Source organism: Kryptolebias marmoratus, linkage group LG10, assembly GCF_001649575.2.
Source record: "Kryptolebias marmoratus isolate JLee-2015 linkage group LG10, ASM164957v2, whole genome shotgun sequence".
In the NCBI taxonomy this organism is placed as follows: domain Eukaryota; kingdom Metazoa; phylum Chordata; class Actinopteri; order Cyprinodontiformes; family Rivulidae; genus Kryptolebias; species Kryptolebias marmoratus.
In genome coordinates, this window is record NC_051439.1 from 15,299,064 (window position 1) to 15,320,034 (window position 20,971).

A 20,971-nucleotide genomic window follows, 5' to 3' on the forward strand; every position below is an offset into this window, starting at 1 on the left:
AACTGCTTGTCATAAAAAACAACCATAATCAAACTGATTGTTGTTTTGTAATGGATTTCTAAAACAATTTGCATCCATCAGGGGTGGACTTCGCCATTAGGCAAAGGTAGCCGGTTGCCTGCTGGGGCCCAAAAACACCATCGTCATAAAATGTTGAATAAACTCACAGCATAGATTTTATTATTTTCATTTCTGCTGTTAAATAAGTGCTATTGTAGTTAGGCTGTTTGGATGTTGAAAAAAAAAATATCCAAAACAGCTTGAATGACAAACAGACAAAGATAAGAATTATGTTTTGCCGAGTAGTAATGCTTTTAATGATGTCTAAAACAGAATTAAAGATAGGATTGTGTTTTGGGTATGTCTTCCACATATGTTACAGCAGCCTGCCAAAAGGGAAGTGCATTTAAAACAATCATAGTCACCAAGGAATTGAGTTAAAGTCAACTGTGGGAAGGTTTTGAAACACACAGTTAAAAGCTCCCTGCACACATACAGAGCTAGAACCACAAATATAATCATCTAAAAATATCAATGCACTGACTACAGCAACAGCAAACATCCACAGCTATTAAATGAACCAAGATCTTACTGCTCTTGTAACAAATGGTCATAAAGAGAGGTTCCAATTTAACTTAACAGATCAGACTTATTAGTAGCAATAAGCAGTAATAAGCTATAACTCTCTACAGGTCTTAGATGAATAACGGTTGAACAATAGTAGTAAATTGGAAGCAGAGAGCTCCGTGCCTGTGTCTTTGCCTCAAGCCCCTGAAAGAGTAAATCTGCCTCTGGTCTGCATTATCTGTCAAAGCTATGATTGTATTTTCTCTAAGCCATCCCCCCCAAAATTTATCCTGGTTATTATCAAGTTCAAACCAATTAATTTGAACATGCAAGAAAACATTATTTATATGTGTACGGTGAAAATGAAAGTTAAAAAAAAATATGCATGTGCGGTTTAAATGTCGGTTTATTAATTGGCAGTTCTTGACAAGTGAAAGTGACAGTTATTATCGCTAAATAAATACTCAGCTCCATCACTTGGTGAGAGGGGAAATAAACGCAGGAGAAATATCATTTTATTTGTGCAAATGTTGCTTCCATAATGATGGGATTATGGATTACAAAGGCACTTTATAATGTTGGGGTAGTAATTGACATCATGAAATGAGCAATGCAAATCCACAATGTTTTCTTAACCCCTTAGAAAATTGTTAAAGAAGTTGTCTAAGTACATGAATCTCCAAACAGAGAGCAAACATGAAACTATACTAGATTTAAAAGCTGCTGGTCCTGAAATTGAGACAAAGTCGGACCTCCTTGTGCTCAAGATCTCTACAACCCAATTATTCCCTCTAATGAGAACATTTTCCCTCCTAAAATAAACTTGGAATATTTTTGCATCCATTTACATCATTTTTTATGAAGCTCTATTTAAAACCACAAATCTTGCAATGATATTCATGACAGTTAATGAATCACCACGAGGCAGCTCTGGATTACCATAAATGTCTAAAAATACTTTGATCTAACTCAAAAACTGACCTCTATGTTCTCTGACTTAATAGTCTACATCCAAATGTTACACATCCTGCAAGTTCTGCGTGTCCGGCTTTCTTGGCGTTGAATGATCTTCATTCTCGTCGAAGAATAAATTCAACTTTTAGTTTCTGCAAAACTGTCTGTGCGGTTCCATCAGGGTCTGAGTGAGCTCTTTGCTGTGGCCTCACAGCATCACACATGCAAAACCAAGCTGTACTGAAAGTGAGACAGTTGGAGACATTGTCTCACTCGGCCTGCAGATTGTGGAAAAACTAGTTTTTCTTGCTACATTTATTCCTAATATTTAACATAATTAAAAAGACTGCAAGCACCAAGTTATGACCTTTGGTGGAAGACTTTCATTTGGAAGATATTTGTCATTGTATGGTCTAATTTTGGATGTTTTTATGTGTAAGAAGTAAAAATAAAGCCTCATAAAAGAAAACTATTTCTAAAACATTACATGCTGGATCAAAGTATTCAGTGGAACATTATGACCTCTCTAACCCAGAAAGACATTTCCATAGAAGCACTCTCCGGCAGCCTTTTTGTCTCCAGTCTCGTTGACGCACTCGGGGAAGTGTCCCCCCACGCAGACGTTGACTGCCTCCTTCACTTCTGCCGGCAGAGACCGGACTTTCTGAGCGTGCTCAGTCAGAGCCTCCTGATTCAGCTGCAGACACAGAGGCCAAATGTTACAGGATCCTCAATAAACTCTTCACCTTTATTTTATTTAACTCTCACCAGCTGCTCTGATGGCTTTCTGTGCACAGGTTATGCCAGAATGGACTGATTTTAAACAGGATTTTGAACTACAAACCTAGTGTTAAATACAGCTGCAATTAAAGGACTAGCTTTACTTGAAGAAATGCAAAAAGGAGTTTTAAACTCAGATCATCTCATATTGAGAAATGGGAGAGTGAACCCTTAAACCTCAACCCTTGAAAAATAAATGCCATGCACAATCTCCTGCAATATATTGAGAGATCACGCTCAGAGTATGTAATGGAGATGAATCTCAGCTACTACCACGTCAAATTTATCTCAATATTTGTAAAACTGACTGAGCGGTAGACATTTTTGTGTTGGCTCATGTGGCACCCACCTTATGTTGCACTGACTCTAAACATTAATCAGTTCTAGAAGTACATCCAATGATTATTTTCCTGGGCGTTTCGTTAAATTATGACTATTGGTTCAAGACAAACAGGGCTCCAAATAAATAATGGCATAAATTGAAAAATCTTTCACTATTTGTGAAATGGACTGAGTTACAACCATTTGTTTTTTTTTTAAGTTGGCCATGGCATCCGTCTTGAACTGTTTTGACTCCAAAAGTTAAATAGTTGCAAATGTACATCCAGTGATTACTTTCTGCAATTTTTTAAATTAAAATGCATCCAGTGGTTTATGAGATATTCTGGCAGCAGACAGACACACACACACACTCACACACACACATTACTGTCCACCTTCGTCTTTCGGAGGCTGGTGATAAATATTATCTCACATTATGTTATCCTCATTATTAAGCTCTTGTGATTCTTTTTTTTTTCAGCCTCACTTGATTTCCTCCCACCGCTTCTCACTACATCAAATATTGTACTTGGAAGCTAATACTATTATTGAGCCATCCGTCCATCTGGCATTCGCACGTCAGTGTCGAAACTGTTTCGCACCTCTTTTCTCAACATTAGCTGCCAAGATTTCTCTAAATCAAAAGGGAGCGTTGTAATTATATAAAAAAATAAAATAAGCATAACTCTGACATCATTTCCAGCTGTGGGAGCTCGTGCTGTTGTTTCCTGGATGTGTCACTCTGCAGGATTACGTAGAGCACAGTAAATACACAGATGGCCAGAGTTAGGCATCAGTTTGAAAACTTGGGATTTATTTTCAGAATAATCTGGATTGCAGATATCTGTAAGGGTACGCATTGGACAAATAAAATGAAAAATGAAAAGCTTTTTATGCCAGAGTTTTAGTCTAAGATCATCTTGTCCTGAGATGGGAGTTACAGATATTTTGGTCAAACCTTGTAAATTATGTTAGACACAATTTGTTGAATGACTCTCAGCTACCACCACACCAACTTTTAGGTCAATATCTGTAAAACTGACTGACTGAGCCATTGTTTTTTGTTTTCCAAGGTTGGTTGGCCGTGGAGGCCATCTTAAATGGGGTTTGCTCCAAAGGTTAATCACTTCTAGATGTTTGTTCAATGACTATTTCCTGAAAGTTTCTTAAAAATTTGTCAAGTGCTTGATGAGACCTGTTGCTAACAGACGGACACACAAATATAAGAAATTCTTTACACAGAGACGAAGATTATGAGTAGATCATAGATATCAATTAAGTTCAGACTAATGCTGCATTTCCAGGGAATCGATGGAATAGTTTGAAGGAGCTAATTTTTCTTTTCCAGAAAAAGAAGTGGAGAAAGCTGCGTGGTTTAAAAGAACGCACAAAAAGAATTGATTGTTCCCGGTTTTGCTCCATCATTTCTGCTGAAAGCATAAATTGTGAAAGCGACAAGAACAAGACATATTGTGTGTACCTGATTAGTCAGGGCCTTGATGTCCTCCAGCGTGGCAGCTTGTTTCTTCATCAGAGCCTCTTGTTGCAGACTGTAGTCAGAAGACTGTAACACAGCAAAGTACAAAACATCTCACTTCGGAGAAACACTATCGATTTGCGGTTTTCAGTCTGTGTGAACATGTTTGTGCATGTGAGGGATACAGACTGTTAGTTTGTCTGTAAGTAGTTCATCTCATGTTTCTCCCCGTGAGTGTATGCAGATGCACCCCTGGGATGCAACCTGAGCGCGAGGATCGATGCAGTCAAGTCGCAGGTTTTGTCTTCGGTGAGATTTTTTTTTGCCCTCAAACACTCAATACCAAGGCGCTGCTGATTAAACAAGTGATTGTGTTATAAAGAGATGAGGTAATTAATGGATAAATGCTGATTAGGTTGATTAACTTGAACGGGAGAGTGACCCGAGGTTTTTCTCCCTTCCAGATGAAGTTGACTGTGGAAGAGGGGGGGGGGCGGCACCGGTCATTAACCTAGATACATCAGGTTTGAATCCTGATGAGCTGACAGAGAAACAGGAGCCGAGCTCAGTGAGTCATCATCGACCACACGTGGATTAACGTGTTCTCGGAATCAGCTTCTGAGTAATGGGCAAGCCTGGCCCGTGGCGAAGGGCTGCTGCTTTTTAGTCACCGAATAAAAACTCTGCGTTAGTAAACTCTGTTGTAAGGAAGTAGTTGGAGCATGTGTGGGTGTACTTACAGTTCAGCAGATGTGTGGGTGTTCAGGATGTAAACATGTTTGTTCTAACATGCCAAAAGTCATATTATTTTTATTCAAATCTTTTAACACGTTGGCACGGTCACATCTGTTTAATAAACCAGCTGGAGCTGATGAAGAGATCCTGTTTATTCTAAATAAAACTGGTAAATGTTGTTAACTGAGTGAATGTTGAGTCAGAATTCATATTTTTCTTTTTCTCTTTAAAGTTTCTTACATACATTTTTTTGGCTCAACCTACATCAGCCTGCCTAATGCAGTTTTACCAACCATAAATCAAAATGTTTAGCTAAATTGGGAACAGGTTGCTATGGTGTTTTTTTTTGTGACTTTTTATCTTTTTCAATATAATAAAATTTAATTAAAGCAAAATTCTTCATAGAGATGTTTAATTTCTTCAAACCATTGCAAAACGTTGCTTGCTCTGTTTTGTCTGCTTCTGCTACATTTAGCTTTTAGCTGCAAATTTTGCAACTTTTAGGTTTTAGCTAACTTTTGCTAAACTTAGCTGTTAGTAATCATTTTATAACTTTTAGCTTTTAGTTACCGTTTAGCTACTTTGAGCTTTTAGCTGTTCCACAACTTTAAGCATTAAGCAACCAATTTTCTACTTTTTAGCAACTGATCTACTCTTTTTAGTATTTAGTTATAGTTTTTCTACTTTTAGCTGCCATTTTGCTATGTTTTGATTTTAGCTAATGTTCTACTACTTTTGACTTTTTACTATTTAGCTTTAGCTACCAGTTAAGTCATTTAGCTTTAAGCTGCATTGTGCTACTTTAAGCTTTTAATTAACATCATGCTGATTTTTGTTTTTAGATATGATTTTGCTCATTTTAGTTTTTAGCTACAAATTTGCTCATTTTAGCTTTAACCTACAGTTTAGCCAGTTTTATCCTTTAGATACTGTTCTGTTCATTTTGCTTCTGCTTGTTTTAACTTTAACAGCTCAGTTTCAGCTACTTCAACAAATTTTAGCTGTCAGTATTCAGTCTCACGAAGGCTTGTTTTGATGCTGACTTTTGTCCTTTAGCCTTTGTCTCGTCTCAGAGAGGTCGACGCAGCTAAAGAAGGAATCAGTCAATAAATAGGGTGGTCCAGGCCAAATCCTACATAAACAAACATGCAACAATGGATTAGGTAATCCTGGTGTTGGGCTTGGATCTCTCCTGTGTTTCCAAGTTTTCCAGTTATTACTACATGCACAAATATTTAAATGAGGTTTCCACTTACAGCACAGTCAGACTGACTCGTCTCGTCCAGAAGCTCAGTGCTCATCGCCTTTTTCAGCCTAAATAAAGATATTTCAAATTAGACCACATGATATTAAAAGTTTTTGTTTAAATCAGTAAAAACGTTCAGAACTGAGTTTGTTTTCTCCCATTTCATTTTCACTCTGGAGATAAGACTTTTTCTTGGCGAGAACATTAAAATGAAAAAGAAGCACAATATTCAATCAGATGTGAACTTACTTTGACTTCTCTGAACATTTGAGGAGTGCTTTCTTCTTTTCTTTAGTTTCACTACAATCGAAAAGAAGCAGAAATGGAGACAGATGTAAAATGTGCAAATGAAAAGCAGCCCTCCAAACAACCTTTTTCCTTTAATCAAGAGTTACAGGACTGAATGTGTATTTTGTGACCTTATCAGAGCTGCCATCGCCTGCTTCCCTACTGGTGTTTAAACACCTGTTGGATATTGGCTGTCCTGAGATAACCATATGCCCATTGGGGACAACACACATACACACACACACACAATGAACACAATAAGCTAGCCAAGGACACTGGAAGACCCTCCTGCTGAGGTGATTCATTCATTATTTGAGGCATTCTCTTTGCAAAATGTCAAGTTCTTCGCCTCAGATGACACACACACACAGACGGGTGACACACCAAAGCTTCAGGGCACAGATTGGAAAGACTCAGCAAAGGCTTCCTTCGATGTATGTGTGTGTCATGTCCCAAATGTGTCTCGCGGACGGTCTCACCTCTCCAGGGTCCTCAGTTCAATGGTGTGTCTCTCCATGGCCATATCCATCAGCTTGGCAAGTCTCTGTCAAAACAGAACAAACAATCAAGGTAAAGCATGCTTTAAAAACATGACTTTCTTTTATTTGCAGGAAATGAGCTTCAGCAGAGTGCCTGACCTCTATAGATTAAAGGCTAAAGTCAGCTTTAGCTGTTTGAAAATAAAGTCATGCCCTGTTTCATGCATTTCATGCATCTTGAATTGGGTTGACTCTGAAAGGTAATCCCATTACTTTCTGCAAGTTCCATTAAAATTTGTTTCTTGGTAACAGACAGACACAGGCAAAAACATTATCCTCAGCTTTTGCCTTTCAACGGCGCACAATAATTATGGTAATCAAGGGTACAAGTACTTAAAAGTTACCTGTCTGACCCCCTTTAGCCCACCACAAACTCTCATACTTTGCTGAGGGTGTCGGTCTGATATGTTCCCAAAAACAACTATTAAGCACTGGCTGCTCTTTCTCATGATCCGAGAAAGGTGACTCCAGCTTCAGTTATGGAAATTTATGCTATTTCTGGACAAGTCATTAAATATAATAAAGCCGGCCAAGAGCTGAGTGTCAGGAGAGTGGCTACATTAGAGCGATGATCACATTTTCTTTTTTCAGCTCCTATTTTTAGGAATCTCTGTGTAAAAATAGAACATTTTAAATATTAATCTGAATGAACAAACCTTGCTCTGCTTATCATCACGTTAAAAAAAAGTGCCTCCACTTACTGTCAGGAAGGATAAAAGAAGCAGAAAATGAATCTATTTTAATTTACAGCACATAATGTATTAGGGTCAGTTTGAATACAGTCAAAAATACTCTCTAAAGTTTAAAATAAAATGTTCCATTTATGGGTAAAATGTATTTCAGTAGAAGTTGTTTTTGAGAAAATGTTATTTTTACGTTACCCACCCTTTAATTATTGTGTCATTTTGTGCTTTGATAAAATTGTGAGGAAACCTTACTTTACAAATTAACTAAAATATTTATTAATCATGAGAAATATGGTGAAAAGCAACTAATACAATGTAGGGAAGTGGATATAATTTAGGTGTTTAACTGGGGATAAACAGAAACCTTTTATTATTGCCTGCCACCGAAACAAAGTAAAAATAGACAATAATGTTTTGTGTGTATGTGTGTTAGCAAAATATGTTATCAACCACTGGACAAGTTTTAATGACGCTTTTAGAAACTTTTCATCTACAACTGATTGACTTCTGGAGCCAGCCCAATTCAAGAACCAACAGACCTCATAAATCACAAAATCGACTATAATTCAGTTAATTTTACAGATATTGAGTTTACATTTGATATGGTTATAGCTGAGAGTCATTCACAACACGTATCCTGAGCGTGACAACTCGTGATATAGCGTGAAATAACATAACAGCTTCAACTCTGTCATCTCCTAACATAAGATGATCTTAGCCTAAAACTCGGTCATGCAATGTTCATTTCTTAAAGGAATGCTAGATATTTAATAAACCTAAACTAAAGTCTGAATTATTAGTACCTCTGTGGCACACTGCTCTTTCCTCTTCTTCATCTGCTCACTCTGTTCTGTCCACAGAGCCTGCAGCTCAGTCTGCATTTTCTCCTTCTGCTCCTGCACCCGTTCTTTTTGCACATTGTTGTCAGAGTTGTTGTCTCCTCCCCTGCACAGTGAAGCATATTTGCAAAACTTTTGAGAAGCGTTTATAACCCAACAGAGGCTATACTTTCCTAAAAACAATACACGCTGTTAGCTTAGTGTGGAGGACTGTGCATCAGAAGCAAAACTCATTTAGTTGATTCCTCAATTATTGGGCTATAAAACGCATTAGCTGCAGAATATTTTATGTGAACCAAATAATGTTGGTAATAACCCCCGACCAAAACAACAACAACTTAGTGGGTCATCATTAATAAGCTGCAAAGCTCAGAGCTGCTCTGCAGGGAGAGAAAAAACAGTCTTTGGTGGATGGTTAGACATAAATAAGTGGACAGATGGGTCTCTGAACATCCTTCTTCCTGCAACATGATCAAAAGCTCTTTTGTCAAACAGCCGGCTGTATTTCAGCAAGGAAACGAGGAGGAAAATGAAGACATACTCTTTTTTCTTCAGCGAGGCCTTCTTTTTAATAGCTTTGAAGGAGTCGGAGTGTTTCTGGATCAGATCTTCTGTTTTTTTCTGATACTTCTTTTCAGCTTCTTTCAGCTCCTTCTCCTGTCGCTTGACGACCTTCAGATAGTTCTTGTGCTGTGTGAGTTCTTCAGTTGTCACCGTGGAAGGCTCTGCAGCAAAAGGCACAAAGGAGCGTGTTTTCGGTGAGCGACATAAATTGTGGTTTCATGGTTTTACGAATAGTTTACTGATAGTGTTACCTCCACCGGAGGACTGGGACTGAGACGAGTCGCTTGATCCTGCAGACTCGGCAGGTGCATTTGCTGGAATGGACAAGGGCACAGCAGCTGCAGCTTCAGGGGTGGGTTCCTCAGAAACTGGCGCTTCAGCAGCTTCTGAAGCTTCCTGGTTATCCGGAGCAGGCTCTGGGTTTGTATCAGGATCGGTGCCTTCTTCTTCTTTGGTTTCTGGAGCCACCTCTGGCTCTGGGCCTGCTTCTTCTTCTTTCTCAGCACTGGGCTCCTCGGATGTGAGCTTTTCTGCTTCTGGCCCATCATCGGGAGTGTTGGGAGCCTGAGATTGCTCAGGCTCTGGAGAAACAACCTCTTCTTTAGCTTTTTCTGCACTAGTTTCAGGAGGAGACTGAGCTGAACTGTCAGCATTGTCGATGTTTGGTGGAGGTTCAGAGGCAGCCTTTTCTGAAGGAGGCAAGAGTTTAGTCATTTAAAGCTGAAAAATGTTTAGATTTCTGTCAACAGTGTTATCACAACAAGTTTTTTTTTACCTTCTGCGGGGGCTTCACTGTCCTCCGTTTTATCTGCGGGGGTTTGGACCACAAGAGGCAACTCATAGGGAGAAATGTAGTCGGAGGATGACTGCGGGGGATAGAAAACAGGACATGAACAGTTTGGCAAAGGCAATCATCTTCCAGGAACTTAATAAGTGCAGTTAGGTTTTCTTAGTAACTCCTGGAACATCATTTTACCTCTTTGGGGGTCTTTGACGGCTTGTCTGAACCCTTTGTAGGATTAAATAAGGCATCTGTGAAATCTGAGGACAAATCAAAGACTTCAGTAGTCTAAAGCACCAATTCATGCAATCCAATATGGATATGTACAATGTAAATACAGTGCAGTACGGCAAAGTATGACACAATACAAATCAGTACGATATGATGCAATACGATGCAGCACAATTCTGTACAGCACAATGCAGTAAAATATGATATAATGTTATACAGTATGGTACCGTATGGTACAATACAATTTGATGCAGTACTGCTTGGGATAACTTAATTTGGACTCATCCTCAAACTTTAACTTTAACCATACTTTAACCAAATCCAAAATCAAATGCTGCAGAGCTTCAAACATCCATATTATTATCAGACTTGTCTCTGGCTGTTATCAGTGCCACTGATGGAAGGCAATTATATTCCTATGAGTGAACACAGAATGAAAAGCTAAGCACCTGCGAAGGCAGCGGGGATGTAGTCCTTGACCTCGATGTAGACAAAGAGAGCAGGCAGAGTGAGAGGCATGTTGCTCTCACTGCGCAGGCAGATGTGATGAAAGCCTGCAGGGCGAAAATAAAAACCTCAGTGATTTTAAAAAAGCAGAAGCTCCTCTGAAACAAACAAACAAACAAATAAATAGCAAACTATTGGAGGCTATAAGCAAGTCAGTGATTTTAAATCATGTGGAAGAGGTGAAATGTTTTGTTTTTCTCTGGCCTGACTGGATGGCATCAACAGGGATAATTCTGTGTCCCACAAATTTCCCGTTCTCCTCGTGAACTACGATTCTCAGAGCTGCCATTTCCGGGAGCAAGATCTACAAATATCAAGTATATTAGAGCTGAAATCAGCAGCGCATTAGAAAAGAAACACACACATGTCCATTTACACACACAGTGCTTATTAGAGCCTGTTCAGAGCTTTAACACCCACCTTCTCAAAAACAAAAGGCTCCTCATTCCACACTGGGTTAATGGCGTTGGGTGTTGTGGACCACTTGGTGCGGTATTTCTTCTTGGGGTCTCCAGGCAGGCCGATCACCTCCACCTCAACCCCTGTTTTCACACTCTTGTCGGAAAGGAACTGTCCAGAGTAGATCTGGTTGCGACAATGAGATTTGATGACACACTGGTTAATGGCACTGATGAGCGCTGCTGCGCCTGCATGCAGATGAAACGGTGGATATAAATAGAGCTCAGGTTCTCACTCATGCAGGGTCCATTTAAATACCAGGAATCATGTTTTTAACCACAGCAGGAAGCTTTTATTATTATGGACTCTGCATCTAAACAACACACACACATTTCCTGAGCTGTTAAGGCTAATTGAGGCTTAAATTAGTCCTTTGTTTTACTTTCAGTGCAACACTGTGAAGAATGCAGCCTTAACACTTGAGGATTTTTACCTTAAATTTGGTTATGACATATTGTTTTAAACCTGCCTTTATAGTCAGTGTGCTGGCCACAACGGTGTCAATCCTGTCACAGAAGGGGTCAAACTTCTTATCGCTCCGACGCATCACATCATGTTTGAGAAGGTAGCCCGTTCTGCCGTTGTACTCGAACAGAGCCATGTTCAGCTGCATGGGGAAATCTGACAAAACACAAACGCAGATCATTCATGCCACCTCTCTGCAGCTTCAGGAGCAGCAGGGATCCTGATGTGCAGCAGAGGCCTTTGCAGCACAAAGAGGTGCAACACTGACCTCCTCTGGTGAGAAAAATGAACTTCTAAGCTCTAAGGTCTAAAGCAAAATCACTTACTCATGTGTCAGAAAGTTGTAATTAAAAACGTCAGTTCCATATGTAAACTTAGGCCTTTCTCAGTCTGTAATTATACTGATTACATTCTCCCATTAGGGTGGAAAACCAGAGCTGTCAGCATAACACAACGACAGTCAATTCCTCTTAAAATCACTAAAAAAATCTTATCTCACTACATTTTTGTCTTATTTACCCAATGAGGAAGGATACTGAGAAAAGCCTTAAAGTCTTGTTTACATGATAAAGTTCAAAAGAGCAGATATGAACTTGAAGTAAGCATCACCTTTTTTTGATTTTTGACTACCTGCTTGTTTAAAAAAAAGTCAGTGGTGTGTTATATACGGTTCACTACAGCAGGAAAATTGCAATTAATTGACAATAACAATAAACCTGAATATTCCTTCCTGTTTTACAGGACATTTTAGATGTTTCTGAGTGATGTTTAGCACATTATTTTAAGTTATACCCATTGTCTGATAGTTTAGAGCCACCAGCTGGCAGCCGACGTTCCAGAAAGGCTGAGGGCTGTAGTTGGATGAGTCCATTCTTGTCCCTTTCGGATAAATCCTGCTCATCTGTCTCTTATTGTATCTGGGAAATATGATTTAGGAAGCATATATACAATAAAAGTATTATATATTTTTTTCTTAGACCTGACAGATTTAAACAAAATAATTTCCACAGAAATAATGTAAATCTTTATTGGTGCAAGACAACATCTAGGCCACTAATTAAGGATACTCGACAAATTCCACAGCAGTCTTTGCAATCATCGCCTCCCCTTTGGTCTCCACAAAAGATGAGATTGCGTAACTCTTGTTTTTCTCTGCGAAAGAAGAATAAAAGAAGAGGTAGGGCTTTATGCCTCACACTGACTCGGATGTGTTTAAAGGGTCATGACGTGAAAAGCAGATTTGTGTTACTTTTTGCGTTCTCAAAGGAGATGAACTTGTTGGGCTGGATGTAGTTCACTATGGATGACATGGCCTCGTACGCTGTTACTTCTTGTCCAGCTGTGCCCTGGGAGGGATCGAAGGGAAGGTAACTGACGTTTGGACGCTTCATGCTGCAAAACAAATAAAACAACCATAATTTACCTCATCTGACGTCTTCATTTTCTCCTCATCCTGTTCCTCTGTATCTTCTTGCTCCTCTATGTCCTCCACAGCCGCTTCTCCTTCAGCTTAAACATGTAAAAACAATGTCAGTAAACTTAAAAAAAAAGATTGTTCTAATACAAAACCCTGATTTTTTGGACTGAATTTGTCGCACGCACCCTGGTCCTCCTGAGCGCTTGCTGGTGGGTTGGTCTCATCCTGGGGAGGGGAGTTTGGGTCCTGAGGGGCTCCAGCTGCTGCGGTCTGATCGGTCACTGCGGGGCCAGGCTTCTTGGTCTGGGCTGGCTTTTCGTGACCCTTTTTGTTTTTTATGAGGATCTTGCCCATGAGTTCAGAGGGGCTGGGGATCTGCTGGCCCGGCTTCAGCTAGAAGAGATCAAATAAACTTTATCTAAACTAGAACTAAACAGCATTTTTTCGGAGATTACATCAACAATGTCAGAATGGGAAAGCTATATATCTTTTTTAGAGATACTCAGAAAAAAGTACTTTGCATTTATTGCCTTCTTAATAGCATGATCAAATTCCAAAACCCATTATATTCTCAGTGCAACGTGATACCCCAGCATCTAATCTGTCAAATAGTAACTTGTCTAATAAATTTTTGATTTAAAGGCCTAAAATAGGTCTATTACTTTGACAAAAGGTTGTGTTGTAGGAGTGAACTCACAGGATATTTCTCCAAAGGTTCGGTCAGCAGAGCATCACCAAAGATGGTTTTGCAGTAGTTGGCCATCTTCTCCTGCTGTTTCACCCTGAAACAAACCAAAATTGATATTTTGGTTTCGTTTATAATATTTCATTCAGTATAATGTTCTTATCTTGTTGTGTTAAGGGTTTATTAGTAAACCTGAGGCAAAGTAAAAGTTCAGGACTTACGAGTCAACGTGGTTCTCAAATGAGAGAATGATGGGGTACTTCGAGGTCTTGAATGCACTTTCTGCGATGGCCTCGATTACATCCTGTCAGTGTCACAAAAAACACTGTTTTAGTTTTTTACAACTACTTTTACTAAAGAAATAAACCTGGTATTGGAAACATGATTGCAACACGAGAAAGCAACGAGCAACAAAATCATTAAAATTACACAAAAGCTGAATCTTCTGTGTCTTAACCACATTATCTGAAAACATAATGAGCGGCTGCTGTTGCCTCTGCTCTGAGGACAACATCGAAGCTGCAGCAAACAGAACGGAGGTGTTGTGTTCGGGCCCGTGGGACAGTGGAGCTGCAGCTGTCCTTAAATGGAAGAGAACACCAGCCTGTTTTTGTGTGTTACGCTCCACTTTGAATCAGCTTTGTGGTTTTGCTTTTTGTTCCGAACGTACATCCCAGCTCAACAAAACAGTTACTGACTTTACTTCTCAGGATAAATGCTGGTTTGTCGCACTTTATAGAGCATGAGCAGCATCTGAGGTGTTTTTTTTTTTTACACAGGAACCACAAGGGCAAGGGAAATCATTTGTTGACGCACAACATCTCAAACTACCTTGAAAAGGATCTCAGTGGTCATGGTGAAACCGTGGGTGATGATGGGCTCTTCATCTGGAGGTTTCCCCTTCCAGCAGTCCAGCTCCAGACACCGGCAGCCAGACAGCAGACACTGACGATACATCTCTGGAGAGGACACCCCTGAGAACTGACCGGCTGCACAGAGAAAAAAAAAACAAAAAACAAATGCAATATGTGTAACCTGTACAGTATGATTTCTACTTTGGTGTAAATCACATGTTTTAAACCCTGAAACTTATCAGATATTTCAAACTATCATTAGATCGATGATGTCCTGCAGTGGCCCGATGCTTCACCGACAACTATCTGAAGACTGTTCTGTAAAAAAGTAAAACACAGTCAGAGTGATGTGTGACCTGTTAGGTATGTGTTGTGAGAGGACTTGATGAAGTAGTGGGGTATAGGTTGGGTCATGTCCTGACAGTTGGCCAGCTTGTCCTGGACGACAATGGACGTCTCCGGACCCATCAGGTAGAATAAAAGGCCTTCTGGAGAAATCAGACCTGCAGATGCAATAAAAGACACCATGAAGCGTTGAAACCAAAAAATACGAAAAAGGAATCAAAACTTTGAGTCAGTCCTTCTGAGTCCTACCTCTGTTGGCATTATTAGAGATGGGTTCATACTTGTCGATCAGAGCCTTGATCTGGTCCTGTCGGAGACGGGGAAACAGCTCCTCATTGAGTCGGGAGTCCCTCTGTTTTTCGTTGAGGAACTTGGTGAAGTTGTCCTTTGTCATGGTGGGTTTGGTGGAGCTGGAGTGCACAGCGAGGCATAAGAATCACATGGGTAATGCACCTAATGGCGATCAACACCATCACTGATATTTATCTGTTTGTAAGTAAAGTAGGTGTGAAAGAAGCAGGCTTCACAACTGGAGGAACTGCATTTTCTGTACAGATGCAGTCTGAACGCTGAGGGCTGAAGGACTTTGCTTTAATTTGCTGAAGAAAGGGAAACTGAGTTGATAAAGCTAAAATAAGCAGAACACCACCTAAAAGCTAAAAGTAGCAAAAAGATAACTAAAAGCTAAATAAAGCAAAACAATAGCTAAATGCTAAACATAGCAAAAGGCTAGCTAGAAGCTAAAATTAGGAGACTGATAGCTAAAAACTAAATGTAGCTTAAGAGATAAAAACAAGCAAGTAAGCTGAATCAGGTTTTAAAAACAACATTGTTTTTAAAGGAATTGAAAAAATATCTATGTCTTAGAGAAAATATTTGGAAATAAACTTAAATATTTTTGAAAATAATAAAAGGTACAAAAAACCAGAAGCCATAGCATCTATCTCCTAAAATAGCTGAATGGTTTGATATAAGAACGGCTTAAATAGCACAAAGTGTGCAGAAGTAGTTAGATTACAAACAATGTATGGGAAAACAAAAAGGAAAACATTAATGAAAGTTTAAGGAACTTTGGATTCTCCTTACAGATAATTGGCTGAGCAGGAAAGGCAACTTACTAAGAGGTGAAGATCTCATAGATCTCTGAGCGAGGACAGAGGTGTGTCAGGAAGGTCCTGAAGGCAGCCTCGGTGAACACATCAGGTTTCATGCTGTCGTACTGAAACATAAAAACTTCATATTCTTGTCAAATCTTGACTTTTCTTCTGTAAAATCAAAGCTAACTTTGCTTTAGTCTTATATGTATGAGTTAAAGTATGAAAAACATTATTACTTCTGAAGTCTGATGGCCTTATTTAAAAACCATAAGAAACAAAGACATTAGACAAGGAGCTGATAAGAATAAAGAGACATTTTGACAAGTATTTTTACAAACAGAAGGCTGCACTGCTGACCTTTCCTTTAGGAAGGTGTGCTGCTGATAAGGCACTTTCCACCCTCTTCTTGTCAGAAGGAAACATCTTGTAAATGCTGAAAAGACGCACACCTTACACTTAAACCAAAATGTGAAAATAATGTGAATTGTACAAACTGATCACTGTTCGGTAACCTACTTCTTCACTGGAATTTTGCCATCCTTGTTGGTATGAAGAGAAATGCGGACGTATCTGAAGTTGAAAGCACAGTATTTTCATTAGAACACGATGAATCATCTTCACTCATCTACAATGTTTCCACAATGTTCCCTTACATTTTATCCAGGAAAACCTGTCTGCACGAATTATTCCTCGCAGCATTGTACGCAATTGCGAGAATGTCGTCTGCCCAGCTCTTTGCATAGACAAATAAAGCAGAATGTTGTGTTAGATTTGAAGCCGACAGAGATGAGATTTTATTAGCATTCGGAAGATTTGAAAAACTACAGTCACCACTAGAGGGTGTGAACATGGAAAGATTTCAAGTAATGATAGCAGTAAGTGCTGCTTTTGAACAAAGAACAATTGTAATTTTATTATGGCTGATTAGATTTGGATGCTGGAGCCATAAAGTCTAATAAAACTAAAAGGAAGGCAGAGGGCGCCTTATTGAGCTTTATTGGAGTGGGAGCGAAGGATTATTGTATAACGTCTGACGGCCTGTGGTTGTGTTTGAACTACACAGGATCAGAGGCAGACAGAGAGGAAACAGTTAAATAAAATCCACACAGAGGTTAAGTCCGGTGCTCTCAGAAAGGAGTATTTTATTACCTGTGTTATTTTCTCCTTTGAGGCGAAGAAGTTATAGTAGGTCAGATTCACCATGTCTGGACCTGAGACGATGGTCAGCGTTTTGGCAAGATGGTTGCTATCTGGGAAATCCAGGTTGAATACATTGCGAACTTTTGGATGCTGTATTAAAAAAAAAGCAACATAAACACAGTTGTGCAAAAATACATCTCACAGTTTATTTGGTTCACTTTTGGAAGACTGAAGGGCATGTTTTCTGCAGAGATTGAAAATCTAGAAGCTTCACCTATTCAGGCAAATATGGTGACCGGGACATGCAAACATATGCACAAACCTTCTGAGATTCACACACTCACACACACACACACTCACTCATACAAAACATCACAAATGAGACAAAGAAATTCAATAGCTTAGGTACAATCTTCCTCTCTACAATCAGTCACTTCCATTCTGCTCTCAGTGATGCAGAGCTGACGTCAGCAGTGAAACTGCTTTCCCAAAAGCTCCTTGGGGGCCAAATAGGAAGATGTAATTCTGTCTACACTCCAACAGGAATGATGAAGGCCCTCTCAGCTCTAAGGGGAACACATTTCCCCTCCACGAGGCATGACGATGGCTGCATGCTGCAGATTTCTGTGGAGCCCGCTGACGACTGGAAATGAACTGAATCTACAGCTTTCAGCTCAACGGAAAAAGAAAAATTAGTTTAATCCCTGAAGTCTCAGATCATTCATCAGTATGTGGCACGGTGTGTGTTAATGGTCCTTTTTTTTGTGTTGGTGCATCTGTGCATTTCTATAGCTGAGGAGAAGCCCTGGTGCATTTGTCCACTGCAGTTTTTTGCAATGCAAATATGATTGTCAAATAATGGGCCTACCAAGGTCTCGACACCACATTTGCATGCATGCAGAGATTCTTACACAATGAGCAACTTTGATTTGACTAAACAGAATGCAGAAAGTGCAGATTACTATAATAAATAATAATCCAATACTCACTTTGGGAAGTTTTGCATATTTCCCAGTTCTGGTATCTCGGATGGTAGCAACATCCAGGAACGTTGTCTCCTAGAAACAAGAGGCAGAGTCACATCCAGCACTAAACTCCGCCGGCACCGAGCCAAATATAGATTTAGATACAAGTCATTCTTTGGCAAAGTGCAAAAACTATGAGTTTTACTTTGTTTGTACAGAGATTATTTCACTACGTTGTCTAAAAGGTGCTTAGCTCAGAAGAGCACACATTTACTTGTTTTCTGATGTGTCGAAAAACTAAAAGAGGCCTTGATGGAGGAATGAAGCACTAAATGACAGCACAGTGAACCACAACAGCACCGATGCATCGCTGCCAAGGCAGGAAGGAGATTGAAGAAGCTGTGAGTTATCCCACAGCTTTCACAGATCCTAATCACAATGTCGAAGTGAAACTGGGACACAGTTACCTCTGTCTGATATGCTGTTGGATATCTAACACGGTCCAAATCATCTGTTCAGCCACAAAACCACTTTTTATGATGGCTCTTTATAAAATAATTCTCAGTTTCTGTGGGCAATGTCATGCAACATACAAAAAAAGCTTACAAGTATGATGTAATCCAGCGCAATACATTTAAATCTAAACTAATTAAAGATCTTTTTAATTGCACTTAAAGGCTTTTCACTGTATCACCAACTAATGAGGAGCTTTATCAGGATACCAGTATTAGATCAGACTTTATAAAGAGCCCATTTAGGTGAATAAATGCGAGTTAAGCAGCACTTCTCTTAAAATGGATTACCTTGCTTTGGTTGACCCAGTAGACATAAAAACCTTTCGAATCCACCTTCATGGTGACCGGGGCAGTTTTTGTTGAGTCCTTGAAGAAGACAAGAAAACTGACTTTCACACAATTTGTTTTTTTTTTGTTTGTTGTTTTCATTTGTTTGAAACCATTTGGGTTCATGTAACCTACGGTGAAGAAATCTTTCAAAAGGTTTAAGATATGAATCATTCAAGGACTTAATTCTTATTCAAGCACTTGTAAAGTCTGACAAAACAAAAGCTGACTGTGATTCATCACCATTTGATCTAGTTTCCTGATACAATCACCAACTTTATCTAAATTTTCACTCACCTCTGACCACTTGGTGAACCTATCTCCTTTGACCAGATAGTCTTTGACCTCTGGAGGCTCAAGAAAGTACCTTTTCTTATTCATTTTGCCCTTCTAAAGTAAAGTTTGATTCAGTAATACTATAGCTGAAATAAAGCCTCTGTCTGGGAATCCACCATGGTTAAGTCTATTAACTACCTTATCCTTCCATCTGCATCCAAAAGAGGCACTAAACTGGAGCCGGCTGCATCTGGCTGTAGTCAGGACGCACCCCAGCTAGTATGCATTGCAAATGAAGTTAGGGGAAAAAAAAACTTGTAACAAAACTAAGGCTGAACCTGCTGCGGTCAAACTGCCTGTAGTTTCTGGGCTCTGTAGTCCAATGTGGGAATGGTTTACTTAAAAATGTGATCAAACAGCTTAATGTATAAGTTAAATGAAGCTGATGTCACAACATGAATACTGAGGTGAAATAATTTAAGTAGAACAATGTATTTGTTTGATATTCAAGCAGGAACTCCACAGCACACACACACCCAAAAAAATGATTATTGTTATTATTATTTCTAGTCATATGACACTATACAATACAATCTAATATGATATAAAACAATGCAATTCAATACAGCATTATACGTTACGGTCCGGTATGATACAATATACGATATGATTCATGACATTTCAATATGAGTCAGTACTTTGTGCTATAAACAAAGATACAAAGAAATGCTTTACTGTCATATTTTTCTTTTAGGCCCTTAATCGTGTCATTAAATTGTTTTTCTGTCTTCAGCTCCTCACACTCTGTGATTGGCCTTTAATTTCTTATTATGATCTAGTCCAATTTTGCCACAACAGCCATCAGTTTCGAATCATTTGGCCACTTGCTACTCCAGGCAGGATGGAGGAGGCTGACTGCTGTTTCAACAAACGATCCCCGGTCATTTGGATAGCATTCAAATAAACCTTCTGACTATGCGATAGCTAATGCAAACAGTGATCAGTCAGGGACCGCACAGGGGACATTTAGGGAACCACTGGAGGGTCAGAGCATTAACAGACCAATGTAGATGAATGTGTCAGGACTGCATGTCCTAATGAGACAGGACAATGAAAACAATCAGACCTCCGGTGTTTTATTCGGAGCACACCTGCCACCTGCAACTCTACAGGAAGAATAAGAAGGAAGATACTGCTCAGACTGCAACAGAAAACAATTTCTGTTTTAATTGATGCTTAAACGTGTTATAAATGAAATTATATATGTGTAATTTGTTTTTACTTACAGCTTTATGAGCTGTAGCGACTGACTGAACTTTTTTTTTAATTCACACATAATTAAAGGCCTAGCCTTGCTTGAAGGAATGCATATCGCCCGCCGCCCTTCATGACTGAGTTTTAGCTGTTTTGGTCAAACCTTGAGAACGCTCAGAGCATGTGTTGAGGATGACTCTCAGCTACTACCAAATCAGATTTGAGCTCAGTTTCTGTTAAACCGACTGACTAATTGCCGTTTTTGTTTTGGCTGCGGCGGCCATCTTGAAATAGGTTGACTCTGTTACGGCTCTAGATGCGCTTGTAGTGATTAGTTTCTCAAAGTTTAATGTAAATCTGCCCAGTGGTTGGTGAGACATTTTGCTAACAGATAAGACAAAAACGGTATGACCTTCGCCCTTTCTGTGGCGGGTGATAATGATCAGACACTTCTCTCCACGTGGTTCGAGGTCACGCGCAAAGGAGCGCTCCCGCTGACAGACCGGGCCGTCTGAGGTGGATCCGAACCTGTGACCCACGTGTCTCTGGCTGCTGTCAGTGTGACACCCGGATGGTGGGTTACATAATCCACCAATCTGAACAGGATTGAAGAAATCTCATCATTCCGTCCACCCGGGTGCGCCTTGCACCCCCCCC

General features: G+C 39.6%; 1 protein-coding gene across 1 annotated transcript; it reads right to left on the reverse strand.

Moving 5' to 3' along the window:
• Nucleotides 1-960: 960 nt before the first annotated feature.
• On the reverse strand, nucleotides 961-19,165 carry plcb2 (phospholipase C, beta 2). The gene is made up of 32 exons (XM_017409537.2): nucleotides 19,082-19,165; nucleotides 18,746-18,823; nucleotides 17,967-18,035; nucleotides 16,987-17,127; nucleotides 16,491-16,570; nucleotides 16,354-16,407; nucleotides 16,195-16,270; nucleotides 15,859-15,959; nucleotides 14,990-15,150; nucleotides 14,752-14,898; nucleotides 14,373-14,530; nucleotides 13,763-13,845; nucleotides 13,554-13,638; nucleotides 13,042-13,249; nucleotides 12,863-12,948; nucleotides 12,689-12,785; nucleotides 12,507-12,591; nucleotides 12,232-12,356; nucleotides 11,444-11,595; nucleotides 10,936-11,100; nucleotides 10,720-10,819; nucleotides 10,458-10,562; nucleotides 9,973-10,037; nucleotides 9,772-9,862; nucleotides 9,248-9,685; nucleotides 8,974-9,157; nucleotides 8,397-8,538; nucleotides 6,848-6,912; nucleotides 6,330-6,380; nucleotides 6,091-6,148; nucleotides 4,103-4,186; nucleotides 961-2,218 (listed from the first exon to the last, which is right to left on the reverse strand). Exons 1-32 carry the CDS (start codon nucleotides 19,163-19,165, stop codon nucleotides 2,048-2,050), a joined length of 3,789 nt encoding a protein of 1,262 aa, XP_017265026.1. The 3' UTR covers nucleotides 961-2,047.
• Nucleotides 19,166-20,971: the final 1,806 nt, after the last annotated feature.

Excerpts from the sequence above, each read along its gene's own strand:
- plcb2 (XM_017409537.2), bottom strand. The coding sequence starts at position 19,165 with ATGAATAAGAAAAGGTACTTTCTTGAGCCTCCAGAGGTCAAAGACTAT. Across the intron at positions 11,596-12,231 it reads TCTAAACTATCAGACAATGG|ATTTCCCCATGCAGCTGAAC; the intron begins GTATAACTTAAA and ends GTGTTTTGTCAG. Across the intron at positions 4,187-6,090 it reads CGAGTCAGTCTGACTGTGCT|TCTTCTGACTACAGTCTGCA; the intron begins GTAAGTGGAAAC and ends GCTGTGTTACAG.